Source organism: Biomphalaria glabrata, chromosome 4, assembly GCF_947242115.1.
Source record: "Biomphalaria glabrata chromosome 4, xgBioGlab47.1, whole genome shotgun sequence".
In the NCBI taxonomy this organism is placed as follows: Eukaryota; Metazoa; Mollusca; class Gastropoda; family Planorbidae; genus Biomphalaria; species Biomphalaria glabrata.
The window spans coordinates 26,631,882-26,647,228 of record NC_074714.1 but is presented as its reverse complement, the minus strand read 5'-3'; the positions used below and the strand labels follow the sequence as shown (position 1 = coordinate 26,647,228).

General features: G+C 36.2%; 1 protein-coding gene across 4 annotated transcripts in view; it reads left to right on the top strand.

The window, feature by feature from the left end:
- The first annotated feature begins 13,718 nt into the window (after nt 1-13,718).
- LOC106080111 (carbonic anhydrase-related protein 10-like) overlaps nt 13,719-15,347 on the top strand; it is a 92,769-nt gene continuing 91,140 nt past the window's right edge. For 3 of the 4 annotated variants that reach the window (XM_056026894.1, XM_056026893.1, XM_056026896.1), the window contains exon 1: nt 13,721-14,031. In XM_056026894.1, coding sequence (XP_055882869.1) covers nt 13,950-14,031 — 82 coding nt within the window. In that variant the 5' untranslated portion in view covers nt 13,721-13,949. Of the gene's footprint in view, nt 14,032-15,347 lie in introns of all 4 variants that reach the window. The other variant, XM_056026895.1, reaches the window with a different exon arrangement.

The window sequence follows — 15,347 nt, the reverse complement described above, 5'->3', positions numbered from 1 at the left end:
GAGCTAATGTTCGGGAGACCACCAAAGCTTCCACTTGATTTTCTTCTTAGGGCAGAGGCAGATGACATGGGCACAGAGCCTGACATAAAGTGGCTCCACACTCACATTGATAGGCTCAAGGAAACTCACAGAAGAGCCTATACGAAACTAGAACAAGAGACATTGAAAGGGAAAGAAACACAAGACTCCAAACAGACAGGAGAGATCATATCTCTAGGTGATACTGTACTGATTAGAAAGCGGTGGCTGGGTCGCAACAAGATACAGAACAACTGGGATCCTAGACATTTCAAGGTAATTGCTTTACCTCGGAAGGATGGTGATCCATACCTAGTGAGCCCAAAAGATGAAGAAGGAACTCAAAGGCGTGTTACCAGAACGGAGATCAAGCGCTACCAAGCTCCACCTGACTGGTGCCGAGGTAGTGAGGAGTGCCCAGAACTAGGCCGGGAGTCTAATGAAGTACCAGAGGGACAGCGCAGGACCCAACGACTGACCGCAGGGCAACATAACAATATGTATCACCTCCCAAAGGCTGTGCACACCAACTCGAACCAGTTGTTTGATTTTCAAGAGTCATTCTAGGACAGAACGCCCCGAGACGGGTCGTTTCAAGCTAGGGGCTCTGTAGTGGGGAGGACATAATATACGGGTCGGCTCAACTTGACCAAGCACCGGTCAGCAAAGGGTCAAGTTGACCTCTGCCCCGGTAGCTGAGATTCAAATTCCTTTTCCTGCTGGCATCCTCGATTGAAACTTGCTGCTACGCACCTACTCCAATACCACCTTGTCTGATCCTGCTGTGTTTGTCCTAAGTTCATTGTTTTGACCAAGGCTGCAGGTTTTTTGTGTACATTAAACTTATAATAAGCCTCCTGACTTGCTTCGTCATTTGGGTTGTCATAGTCTGTGCTGAACCCACCACACATATATATATATATATATATATATATATATATATATATATATATATATAGACTCAGGGCCCAGCTTTATGACAATCGCCAAGGGCCCCGCGCTCTGCTGAGGCCGCCTCTGTGGGCAGGCTATAAGCATCTCAAATGATTTAGAATTTACTTGAGCCTGCGAAGCCTACTTAAGATATCACAGTCATATTAATAATAATAATGACTATCACAGTCATTAATACCATTAACTACATGCTTTAACTATTGTGCTCATGCATTGCTTAGGCCTATTAGCCTAGTACATCATCTCTAAAACTGTGGGGAGCGATTCCAAAGGGAGGTGGATGGGAGGGAAGAGAGGTGCGACGTAGGCCTACGTCCCGAAAGGAGAGGGGGTGCAAAATCGGTCAATACGTTTTCAAGGAACAAAAAAAAATGTTCTATTTTCATTGTATATATAATTTTAAATCCTATATTGAAGTGAAATGTCCTTTTTAGCAAAAGACTTTGTTTTTGGAAAATTTAGAATTCATACGAAATTTTTCATTATAAGAGCAACAATTGGTTTGAGTTCTGAACCAAAATATTATTTTTCTTGTCATCTTTTTCAACCTTTACTCATACTGATATTTCTCTATTGTATAAAAAAATTTGGGACAATCATTAACTTACAATTTATACTTCAATCCTAAAAATGCAAAAAAATTATAGTAAAATCTAATAGATTCACTTAATTTCTCCTCCCACTTCCGAAATGTTTTTTTTTTAGAGCCTTGAATTATAGTTCTGTAACAAAACAAAGTTACAAACAAGCCTATTGAACAAAATGTATCACTTACAAATGAGCTTTTTTTTTTTTTTAAATATTATTTTTCGAATAATTGTTTTTTTTACGGCGGCGTTCCTCAAAGTCTTAATCTAAATCTGTGAAGTATCTTATCTTTTCAAAAACAAATCGGTTGTATTTGCGATGTAGTAAGAGCCCGTAAAATCATATTAGAATATTTTTCAAGTAAAACATTATTCAAAAGGTAATATCTTAATAGGATGAATAATGAGCTTTAGATGTCAGGAGTATGCGTTTCTGCAGTGAAGAATGCGAAAAAACGATTTTGGCGTCGGGCTTAGGGTTAGGGTTTACGGCGTTAGGGTTAGGGTTTGGAAAAAAAATCGCCCCCCCCTCCAAAGTTCTGGATCCGCTAGTGAATTCATACGCCTAGGGAACTCAACTGGGGAAGCTTTTATTTCCAGAACAGGGGGCAAAATACAGATAGAACCAAGTAGCTAAAACGATGGATGGAACACTACCTCGATATTTACACCACACAGACCACAGTAGACAATGTCACCCCGGGCCTCATCTGTATTAGATCTTCCAGTGTTGGAGTGCCTGGATAAGTCCTTCAAGAACGCGATCAATGGAGTGAAAAATAGTCTTCGCGGAGCGATGGCATTCCGAAACGCAAATCAAACACTCCTGCTGTTAGAACTCTAAGATCTCCTCTGCCGATTCTTCCTAAACACCAATCAAACACTCCTGCAGTTAGAACTCTATGTATGATCTTCTCTGCCGATTCTTCCTAAACACCAATTAAACACTCATGCTGTTAGAACTGTAGCCTATGTATGATCTTCTCTGCCGATTCTTCCTAAACACCAATTAAACACTCCTGCTGTTAGAACTCTATGATCTGCTCAGTGCCTGAGATATCTGCAGTTTCATCACAGTTGCAGCAGTGACTGCGGAACCAACAGACTCAGCAAAGGCAGTTAAATGATGATGCTGATGCTTGTATTTTGTTTTTATTTCTTAAAATGCTGCTTTGGACTCAAAAAGAGGGCATGTTAAGATGTTCGTAAAATGGTGGATGTGTTTAACATTAATTTACCATTAGCATTCTTTACTCTTGTTCAAAGAAACGTTCGCATTTAGCACATCAAAAGGCATCTGGTAAGGATTTATCCCCATGTAAAAAAAGAAAAAAACATTAACCATATTCTAGGCGTTAGTTAATGAGTATGATGATGTGCAAATAAAAACATCAAGTCACGACTATTGTACCATAGAATATTTTACACCATTAATAAAGTGTACATGGATGGTCAATAATGGCCATAAACCCCTGATTAGCTTATTTTAGTTTATTACAATAATAGCTTAGCCTTGCAACTGTACTTCAGTCGAAGCACTACTGGTTAAGTTAATATTTTAAAGAAGTTGATTTAAAGGTACAAAAAATGTTAAAAAATTGGCTACTTACATTTCAGGGAGGAGGTGCTGCAAGTACATGGTACATGATAAGGCTTTAATTAAGGCTTTAGATCTACTAATCATCTACTAATACTACTAATAATAACTAATAGTAATATTCTATATTGTTAGTTATACACGTAAATATATTGATCTAGAATTAGATCTAGTCTAGGTCGTCTAGGTCCATATTTTGAATTTAATAAACCATTTCATTTGATTCAATTGTCATTGTAAATTAGCTTTCACTTTAGATTTAGACATAACTTAGGTATTGTAAACCTTAAACTAGATTTAGACTAGACCCCTTTAAAAACTAAAATCAACAACAGTCATCACGAAATTGCTCTGGCTATTTATCCTAATAATTACTAAATACACACTAGCTGAACACAGAACTAGATCTACCTTAGTCAACACTAAACTTAAAAAGGAAACAACAGTCATAATCAATCATCACACTTTAGATCAATGCAACTTCAAAAATAACCTAACATACACATCCATAACACTAAAGAAGATTACCTATCACAAATGGAATTTCTCATACAGACACAGCAGAAATAAATACCTATCACTGTTAATATTAATAGCAGGAGATGTAGAGTCAAATCCAGGGCCTAGATCTAAAGATAGATGCAACATCTGCAAAAAAGTATGCACCATGAAACAGAAAGCCATTCAATGTGACACCTGCGATGAATGGTACCATGCATCATGTCTCCATATGAATACACCTGTGTATTATGCCTTAGGCAACAAAGATGCATTATGGCACTGTGTACCGTGTGGGTTACCTCAGTTTACATCAGGACTGTTTGATTCCTTTGATGCAGACACTTCTAACCCATACAACATCCTAAACACCATCCCAAACCAAACTCACCAACCACTAGCCAGATCCACTCCTGTTAAACCTAAATCTACTACAATTAATACAACAGCCTCACTAAACAAACCTACTAAAGAAGTAACACCAAAATACCTTAAAACCTTAGTAATAAATTTTCAAAGCATTAGGAACAAAACAGCAGACTTAGAAATTTTATTAGAATGTGAGAAACCAGACATAATTGCAGGAACAGAAACTTGGCTACATCATGAAATTTATAATGCAGAAATTTTCAATAGTAATTATGAAATTTTTAGAAAAGATAGGGCTGATAATCATGGAGGAGTTCTTTTAGCAATAAAAAACACTCTTATAGCAGAAGAAATTACCTTATCTAACTCAAAAAATATAGAATCAACATTTTGTAAAATTAATACCACCTCAACATTCCTAATAATAGGCAGCATTTACAGACCACCAAATTCTTGTTTAGAATACATGCAGGAACTATGTAATCAGATTACTACACTTAAAGAGACAAATAAAAATGCAGTTTTTTGGATTATGGGTGATTTCAACCTACCTGATATAAATTGGAAAACACTAACCATAGATAAACACCAAAACCTTAAGGACATAAATGAGCTTTTCATAGAAACTTTACACAACCAAAGTTTAGATCAAATCATTAAAAAGCCAACTAGATTAAACAACACATTAGATCTCTTCTTAACCAACAGACCTGGATTAGTAGTTGATTATGATATTATCCCTGGTCTATCAGACCATGAGATCATAAAAATACACAGTCAGATAAAAGCAGTAGCCAATACAAAACCCAAAAGAAAAATCTTACTCTGGAATAAATGTAACCTAACACAACTACACCAAGCTGCATTAAACTTTCAACAAACATTCTTATTAGAAAAAGACATTAACCAACCATTGACCTCTGGAATTTCATTAAAAACCATCTTAAAAGCATTATAGAAAATCATATACCAACTAAATACACATTAAACAAAATAAATAAATGCTGGTTTAATAATAGACTAAAGATGCTTTGTAAACAGAAGGAAAACCTATATAGAAAATTTAAAGAAACTAATGCAGAAAGAGTTTACAAAAGTATATAAAAATTAAACACTTTACCCAAAAAGTAAGCAGACAGCTGCAGAGTGAATACATAAACAATGTAATATCTAAAGATAACAACAAAAACCTATGGTCATACATTAAGTCTAAGAAAATGGAAACAACAGGCATAGCGCCATTAAAAGATGAACATAACATAATACATAATGATAATGAAACTAAAGCAAACATCCTAAACAAATACTTTGCATCAGCATTCTCAGCCCCAGGAGACAAAGAAATTTTACTGAATTTGAACCAAGTAGACAACATAGAAGATATAGTAGTACAAGAAAATGGAATTCAAAAACTATTAGCCAACACCAAACCAAATAAAGCATCTGGACCTGATGGTATTCCAGCTAGATTACTCAAAGAACTAAGCAATGAGCTAGCCCCAGTGTTCAAAATACTCTTTCAGGCTTCACTTAACCAGGGCAGAGTACCAAAACTGGAAAAAAGCTAATGTCACCCCCCTATTTAAAAAAGGAGAAAAATCTGACCCAGGAAACTATAGACCAGTATCACTTACCAGCATCACATGTAAAATCCTAGAACACATAATATGTAGCAACATCATAAACCACTTAGACAAACATAATGTCCTCACACCATACCAACATGGCTTTAGGAAATATAGATCATGTGAAACACAACTAATAGGACTAATTAATGATTTTTCAAAAGGCTTAGATAATAGTGAACAAATAGATGCTATCTTACTAGATTTTTCTAAGGCTTTTGACAAAGTTTACCACAATAGTTTGCTTAAAAAATTAAAATATTTCGGCATTAATGGTCCACTGCATCAGTGGATTAAAGATTTTCTGATAGGGAGAGAACAAACTGTAATAATAAATGGCTCTAAATCAACACCGATAACAGTAAACTCAGGTGTACCTCAAGGAACAGTCTTGGGTCCACTACTATTTTCAATTTACATAAATGATTTACCAAATTGCATTACTTCAGGAACAAAAGTCAGATTATTTGCAGACGATTGCATAATATATAGAACAATAAAAACAACACAAGACACAGATATTTTACAAAGAGAATTAGATGAATTACTGAAGTGGGAATCAAATTGGAGCATGTCTTTCCACCCAGAAAAATGTCAGTTGTTAAGAGTAACAAAAAAACTAAAACAAATTAATTCCACTTATCTTATTCATGGCAAACCAGTAACACAGACTAAAAACGCAAAATACCTAGGTGTTATAATAAATGAAAAACTATCATGGAATCCACATATCGATGAAACTACAAAAAAATCAAACAAAGCATTAGGATTTATTAAAAGAAATTTCTATAAATCAAATAGGAACATAAAACTAAAATGTTATTTAACCTTGGTTAGGCCAATAATAGAATATGCATCCTCCGTTTGGGACCCCTCAACTCAATAAAACATTAAGAAACTGGAACAGACACAAAATAGAGCAGTGAGATTCATAACAAACGAATATTCACATTTGACTAGAGTAACACCTTTAGTAAAATCACTAAATTTAGAAAGCCTTCAGGACAGAAGGCTAAAAAGTAAAGTAGCAATCATACATAAAACACTGAACCATAATCTTCAAATACAAAAACAAAATTTAATAAAATACTCTGAAAGACACAAAGATAAAGGCACATTCCTCGTCCCATATGCTAGGACAAATTTGTACAAATACTCCTTCTTCCCTAGTGCTATAAGAGCATGGAATGGGTTGCCTGAGCTAGCCAGGAAAACCAGTGACTTGGCAGAATTTAAGTCATTGGTTAATATGCATGACTAAATGCATGACGCGTAGGACGTAATCATCTTCTTTTTTGAAGTAACGTCTGTATTATATAAGATAAGATAAGATAAGCCCAGGCTAGTCTAGGACAATAATAACTTATCCTTACAACTGTACATCAGTGGTAGCACTACAGTTGCTACTTAGAAGTTAATGGATTTAAAGATGAAAAAAAATGTATAGAATTTTGCTACTCAGAATCCAGGGGGGTACAGGTGCACCACCTTGCACCCCCCTGCGGGCGCCCATGCTGAGCGCTCCTGCGCTGATTGCGACTATCTCACCATCCTCCCCTCTGTACGCCACTGCCTAGATCCTTTTAATAACTAAATGTATATTTTAAGTACACTTTTGTGTTTGGAGATTATATTTTTACTAGCAGTACGCACCGTCAATGCCTGTTGATTTGTTGCTAGGCTTTTTATAGTTTATTATGGAATGATTTGTTCCTATAGGCTTTATATTGTTTATTATGGCCGGAACATCCCCCCTCTTTTTTTTATTTTAATAAAGGGGTCACATTTTGACGATCAACCTAACACATTTTTAGCCCGTGAATTAGTGTATCTGTTACAATGAACTTTGACGACCCTCGCTCTCTCCCTGTCTCTCGTTTGATCTCTGGATACCACATTTTTTTTTACCTGCGCATCGTAATTTCTCCTACATAAACTTGATTTGGAATGACCCGTTTCATAATGCGCCCCCAACACATAGAATCTAGGCCTAAACGCTCTCTGAAGAGATCTCGTGATCAAAGAGTGGTATTTCAGTGAGTGGTAACTTACAAATAGGCCTATATGGTAGATAGTTATTAATTGCCGCGATCTTAGCTTCATTATCTTATTCTTGTAATATTTGATTTCTACGTTAGTAGCCTGTTAATCAACCCAGAGGCGGTGGAAGGCGTAGGTGAAGTTGGCCAGAGCCCATGACCTCGCGGTTCTAGAGGCCTCGAGCATCGAAAGTGTTAGCCACTACTTACAAGACGTTCATCTAGTAGTACAAATCACGTGTGTTCAAAATAATGAACTCGACACGATCTCAAAGACAGTTACAGATGAAGTCAATCGTAGGGTAAAAGGAGCAAAACAATACTATTTTATGCTCAAATGCACGAGAAATTGTAGCAAAAAAAATATGTTATCTTCAGGTTTTTTATTGCCTACATCAACCGGTATGATAATAGAAAACTTTATCAGAGAATATTTCACCAACACAATAGGGCCTACAGGGAGAGCTTTAAAAATGGGTTCATTTATTGATTAGTCGTGCCCTATGACTTGTCAATGGTGCAAGTATAGTAGGCGATGTGCTAACAGTGGAGTTAAGGTTAAAAAGTATTCCGAAAGAGAAAATAGTCCTATGAGTGGTGCAATGTCGTTACTAGGGACTGTGTCACCGGGTGCGTTTAGCTCAGGGTTTCCCCTCCCAACAACTTTCTCCAACCATTTCCCAATAAACAATATCGTTAGTTTGTTCTTTTGTTGAACCAATACATTTGAGCTGATTACCTACTTTCGTTGATGTAAAATGAGTGTCAATTCTATTACAAAATCCCATTATTTGGGACATTTATAAAATTGTTATTGTATATTTTACAATGCAAGTTTATTAAAATAAGAAACAGATTTAGGCTAAGACTAAAACTAAGACTGCTTTATTGATCCTTACGGAAATTTGTTGTGATTACAAGGACTCTTTTCTCATATAAAGACAACACAACAGAAAAATACACATAAATACAACAGACAACATAAAGAGTTCATTCAGCGACAACAAAAAGGTATCTTGGTGCATTTCATGTTCCCTGATCAATGAGTGGTGGTGATAGAGTCTGACCGAGTGAGGTACGAACGAGTTTTTGTACCGCTCCGTTCTTGTTTTGATTGACAGCAGTCGCCCACTTCGCGACGACCTGGCGTAGTTCTGATGGAGCGGGTGGCCGATGTCTTCCATGATTTTTTCGATTTTTCTTAGGCACTTTTGTTCAAAAAGTTCCTTTAAATGTGGTAATGTTGTGAGTGTAATTTTTGATGCTTTTTTAATGATGTTTTCTAGACGTCGCAACAGTTTAGATGAGGCGTTGCCTTGCCAACAAGTTATTCCGTATGTTAGCAGATTTTGTATAGTCGCGCCGTAAAAAGTCTCAAGGATCTTCTTGTTTAGTTTAAAGCTATTGAGTTTGTATAGAAAAAAGAGTCGCTGGGCTATTTTCTTTGACAGAGTACCAAGGTGGTCTTCCCATGAAAGCTTGTTGTTGATGATAACGCCTAGATATTTATATGCGTTTACTTGTTCTACAGATGTAGTGTTTATTTGCAGTTCACGTATAGTTTGTTTTTTCTTTCTAAAATCTATTATAAGTTCTTTAGTTTTTGTTACATTTAGTTCTAGAAAGTTGTCGGTGCACCAGTTTGTAAACTCTACTATCGAGCTTCGATACTGAGTTTCGTCTCCTGAAATAAGACCGACTATGGCAGTATCATCAGCGAATTTAATGAGTTTAACTGAGTCATAGATGCTTCTTATGTCATTAGTGTAAAGAGTGTGTAGTACAGGAGAAAGTACACAACCTTGTGGAGCACCCGTACATAGTACTCGAGTTGACGATTTGGTGTTGTTGACTTATACATACTGGGGCCGTTGGGTTAAAAAGTTTAGAACCCATGCTTGTACGTAAGGGCTTACATTTAAGTTACTGAGTTTGTTTATCATTATATGTGGCTGTATGGCATTGAAAGCCGAGGAGAAATCTACGAAGAGGACTCGTGCATATGTCTTGGGTATATCGAGATGCTTATAAAGCTGGTCCAAAAGCAATAGAATGGCATCCTCAGTTCCTCTAGCTGCTTTGTATGCTAATTGGTGAGGGTCTAGGCTGTTATTGACTTTTGCTACAAGTTGTTTAAGCATATATTTTTCAAAACATTTCATAACAATAGGTATTAGTGCTGCTGGGCGGAAATCATTTAAGCAATCTATTTTTGGTTTCTTTTGCACTGGTATGATCTCTGAAGTTTTCCAGATGTGTGGAATTACGCACGTTTGCAATGAGTGGTTAAAGATGTGACAGAAGATAGAAGAGATTTGCTGCGCACATAGCTTGATCAGCTTGCCACTAATTTTGTCTGGTCCAGAAGCTTTTGTTACGTCTACTCTTTTAAATAACAAAGTCACTTCATCCTCAGTTACAAAATTGACGTAGGGCTCTTGTTTTCCTTTGAACAGAGTGTTGAAAAGTTCTTTGTGTAGATCAACACAATCTTCTTTGTCAAAACGAGAATAAAAATAATTTAGTTCGTTGTCGAATTTCTCATCATCAGCCACTGAAATTTGTTCTCGTTTTGAGGCGCAGCCTGTTATTTTCTTCAATCCTTCCCAGCATTGTTTTGAGTTGTTATTTGCAAAGAAATTCTCAATTTTTTCTTTGTATGTTTTTTTCCCTTCAATTATTGCTTTTCTCAGTTTATGTTTAGCATTTATAAACTCTTCGTTGCTAGCCTTATACTTTGTTTTCTTTTCAGTAATAAGGTGTTTGATTTTTTTTTGGTCATCCAGGGCTTATTGTTTCCATAGACTTGTATTGTTTTTGTTGGAATTGTTAACTCCTCGCAGAATAATAAATACGAGTTCACAGTTTCTGTTAGTTCGTTTATGTCTGGACAGTTGTCAATAAAGATTCCCCAGTTAGTTTTCTCAATGCATCCTTGTAGTTTTTCTACAGCCTCTGCAGACCACATCTTGACCGTTTTTATAATTCTCTTTGTAGTTTTAAGAGTAGGTTTGTAATTTGGTATAAGATAGTGTAATGCATGGTCAGATTCTCCAAGTGGGAACAAACTTTTACATTTGTAATCCTGCTTAATGTTTACTTAGCATTTGTCGAGTGTTCTACCCTGCCTGGTGGGGAGGGAGACGTACTGGCAATAGTTTGGCAGTGTGTGTTGTCAATATTTAGGTTGTTGAAATCTCCAGTTACTATACAAACAGTCTGGGTGTTTTGATTCTACATTGTGAAGCACATCAAAAATTACGTCCGACGCAATCGCTGTGTCAGCCGTCGGTGGTATGTACACAACAACAACATACACCTGGGTGAATTCTCTAGGCAGGTAGTAAGGCATAAGTGTGACATTACCTGAACATGTTTCTTTTGTTAGATTTTTAGACGGAAGCGGTACATCATTATTCTGTGTAACTTTTTGAGACCAGAAAATGTACTATGACCACCCTCTTAGTCTGCAATTGGTTTGGTTTGGGGAACGCAAAAATCTACTACGTCGGAGTCTGGGTCGGAGCCCCAATTGCCAAGCACTTTTTCAGCATCTCTGAGCTTCAGAACTCATTCTCAATAAATCTAGCTTTTACTATTTCTTCTAGTAAGAAGATTGAATGTCACATAAATTAAATTATGAGAGGTTGGGACTGGCCGTATCAAAAGTGTGAGAGACATCTGACTTAATTCGAGGCACATCAGCAGTGTTTCTCAAACTATTACCGTTGGTGCCCCCTAAACGTTGTCTTTTTTTTTTCAGAAGTAGAGTTGTGGTTTTTTTTTTTAGATAATTTTAAAGTGTCTTGTGTAACCGAAAAGTTTCTTTCTGTACATAGTACTAGAGTTAACTAGAGAGTTCCCTCTGCATCCAGCAATATAGTCAGGGGAAAACCATTAGATCCGCCAAGCGTTTTTCTGCGTTTTAAGCTTCAAGTATTCTTTTTCTGGCGACTTCAACGCATTTTTTTTCTTTCTGTAGTAAGAAGATTCCATGTCAATGTTTAAGTATAACATTCCGATAATTAAGTGTTTTCTAGGAATCTGAGCGCAATATATTAATCCTAGTAAAATTCAAATTAAGTCTAGTAAAGAAGGAGGCAGCATTGGCCAATACTATTAAGCGAGGGATGTTCGAGGTACATATAATGTACGTATGTCTTTAAAAAACTAATATGATGTTCGTGTTAAGTAAAAAGCTTTGCCACTAACTTTTTAGTTTTTGTCCCACAAAGGTCGCCAACTTAATGACACACTGCATGTCTGCTTCAAAACGTTGTGTATCGATAGTGTTGCTAACGGCTCTCAGAGACATTTGAAAAGGTCATTATAAGAAAATGATACGCGAAGTCTTGAACTGAAACTATTGTAACGTTCTGAACAGTGATGCCATTCTACTGGCTTCATATTCAAACGTTGATTGATAACTACAATGAAAATACATCTTTTTAAAGTTTACCCTTGTAAAATAATTTGAACGTCTTCATCTACTCCCCGTTGGTAAGAACGTAACCCCCTCCCCCAGGATCCCCATTATTGTTGATCGGTCGTTGACGAGACGAAATGAAATAAATTTAGTAGTAATAATATAAAATGGTATTTTAAACAAAATCTAACTGGCTAAAAAACAAGTCCTTACTGTTTAAAATTTCGAGACCATTTCCTTCTCTCTCTCTCTCTCTCTCTCTCTCTGCATTACGACAAATCAGCTTATATTTCATCATTCACACTGCATAGCTACCAGCCAATCGCTTACTTTTTCTCACCGTCACCGAAGAAACATACACCAACTCCATAACACCCATACGAGATTCGCACACCCCTACCCCCACTTTATGGGGTGCGCCCCCACAGTTTGAGAAAAGCTGTTGTAGATCATGCACGTTTAGAATGGGCGTGTTGTCCTAAGATCATTCTCGTGTTTAGCAAGGCGTCTTGTTGTGGGCCTGTTTTGTATACGCAAAAGACACTAATAGTACATTGGTACGTTAGTCGGGAGAAATTGGACAGTTCTGCCGTAAAAGGCATTAAAATGGTTTCTTTAAAAAGAACCTTTTGGATCGATCTTGTTGCTAAGGTAGAAAGATTCTACTTAGAAGATGAAGCAACGTCCCTTAAATTAATCATTTAATTTCTTAAAATAAGCCGTATTTGCCTGGTTAATACTAAATATCAAAACATAATGTCTTTTTACCCGATTTACTTACCAAACAGATGAGCCACAAGGGCCACCATTGAGTTTGTGTGACAATATAGGCATAATGTACATTTATTGTCTTTTTTTCCCAGTTAATTTTTACGTAGTTGCAGAAGCATCTTTTTTTTTTTACTTTGGAAAATGGTAGCGCACCACTTTTTGTCACAAGTCGTCGTTTAGTTGAAGCCGCAGACAGCTAGCCCAACTAAACCTTTGTAGGTGACCTAGTGTAGCCTACTACTTTCTTATTTAAAAACTTTGAAATATTGCTTAAAATTTATTTTAAACAGTTTGAGTTTTACTTTTGTTGACAAATTCAATCTAGAAGTAGCCTATGTAGGCCCAGAAAAACGCGGAAATAAAAAGATCTTAAATAATTTACACATAACAAAAACACCCAGATCACATAAAACAACTAGATCTAAATCTATTTGGATTTCTAAAATGCCGACTAGGTTGCCACAGTACTTTTCTGAGTTTTCCTTCATATTGAAATACCTCTTATGGCTATGTAAATATTTTATCATATGTAGCTGTATGTCCCCGCTTGTTTTAATAATGCTGTGCGTGTGTACGAAAGAATAACTCAACATTGAGATGGTTTCACTTTCTAGTGTTTCCTCTTTGCATCATTGGGTGTGTAGACACTCATGTGTTTATTTCATTGAATAATCTAACTGCTAGTTCAACAGTTTGATTTGTGTCTTCTTGTACCAGTGAATTGTGAAAAGTAGAAGAGGGCAGGTTTGGTCTCAGACAGGAAATCGAAAGTCTGAACCCGCATGAACCAATGTGCCTCTCCTCCCGCCCCAATATATACATCATGGCTTTCAATCTCATCTCTGACCACCAGCAGAAGATAATAGAGTGGCGACTGCAGCGGGTGGCGGGGGAGATAAATCCCACTATTAATTCAGCAAGCGTGAACAAAGTTATCATTAGGATGTTGTAGATTTACGGTAGTGTATCCAACATGTTCACTAGTGTTCACCTAGACAATGGCACGGGGAGTCAGATATCCGCTGCAATAGAAATTTAGGTGCTAGACTTTTCGACTACATCATAATGAAGATCATAGAGTCATATACTTTGAATACTCAAACCGTCATCTTTTTAGTATGGATACAGAATATACAAAATATACACGGTATGTAGCTGTTGTTGTTGGTTCTATCACGCTTATAAAAATGATGAATATTTAAGCGCCACATGCCTGATATGCCTTTTTATATTATAGCCCTTCACACATACAAACACACACACACACATATATATATATTTCAATCTAAAATTTCACATATAGAAGTTTAAGTTCATAGAGCGTCTCACGAATGTTGAAATATGTACCTACATATATGTATAAATGCCATATATATGTATGAGCAAAGTAATCGCTCTTAAATTATTTTTTTTTATGTTTCTATTACTTGATTTTTAGCGGCCCCCGAAAGGGGATAAGACGCTATTAGTTTTGTGTGGAATGTCCATCCGTCCGTCTGTCCCGTTTAATTCTCGTAAACTAGAAAAGATATTGAAAATCCGACATCATAATATTTTAGACCTTTCAAAGTTCTGATGCAACGGCTACATTTTTCTTTTTTGAAAGTGTAAAATTTAATTTTTAAAATCAACTATGCAAGCAGTTTATTTTTCATAAAAATACACCACTTTTACAACTATTCACTATTAATAGTAACAAACACAGGAGGCTATATATTTTGTAACACATTCTATGCAAATGATTTTAGATTTTTTGACAAAAAATATTTTACTTTTACAAATGTATTGCTACGTTATGTAAGTTCTATCATACTAACTACTACATTTACAAAAAAAAATGGTTACTATTTTTTCAAAGAGAAAAAAATTATGTAATATGCATATAAGTGGAACATAATTTAAAATAGCAATTGATAAGTAGTTTTTCATATTATCGTGTGAACTGCAGCGCGGTAAATACTTAGTACGCTCACTAGAAATCTTGAAATGTTATGAGTCATTTTTGTCAAAAGCTAGATGGCAGGGGTCGAACTCGGGACTATCGTGACTATCCACACGACCAGGCAGAAAGCCATTAAGCAAACTGGTATGGTCATTGCTACAAGGCAATTTAATTTAGTGAACAAGGGCTAGCCCGTCGTTCTGCGGAGCGTTTGGACGATTGGACTAGGAAGTAAATTATCTTCAACTCTGAAAGAACATCCGAAACATGTCAAACATTAAAAAAAACAAACAAAAAAAAACTGTCACGCGAGAACACACACACACACACACATACATATATACATACATACATATGACTTCCTCTAAATCTAGTAAAATTCTATATCTTATACATTGGGCGTAGTGCTAGGTTTGCTTACTATGTCCACATCTCTAAAACATCTGAAGTTTAATGTAGAATATTTCACCCCCATTTTTTTCTCGTGCTACGTAGATAAGTTAATGGCCGTAAAAAGAATG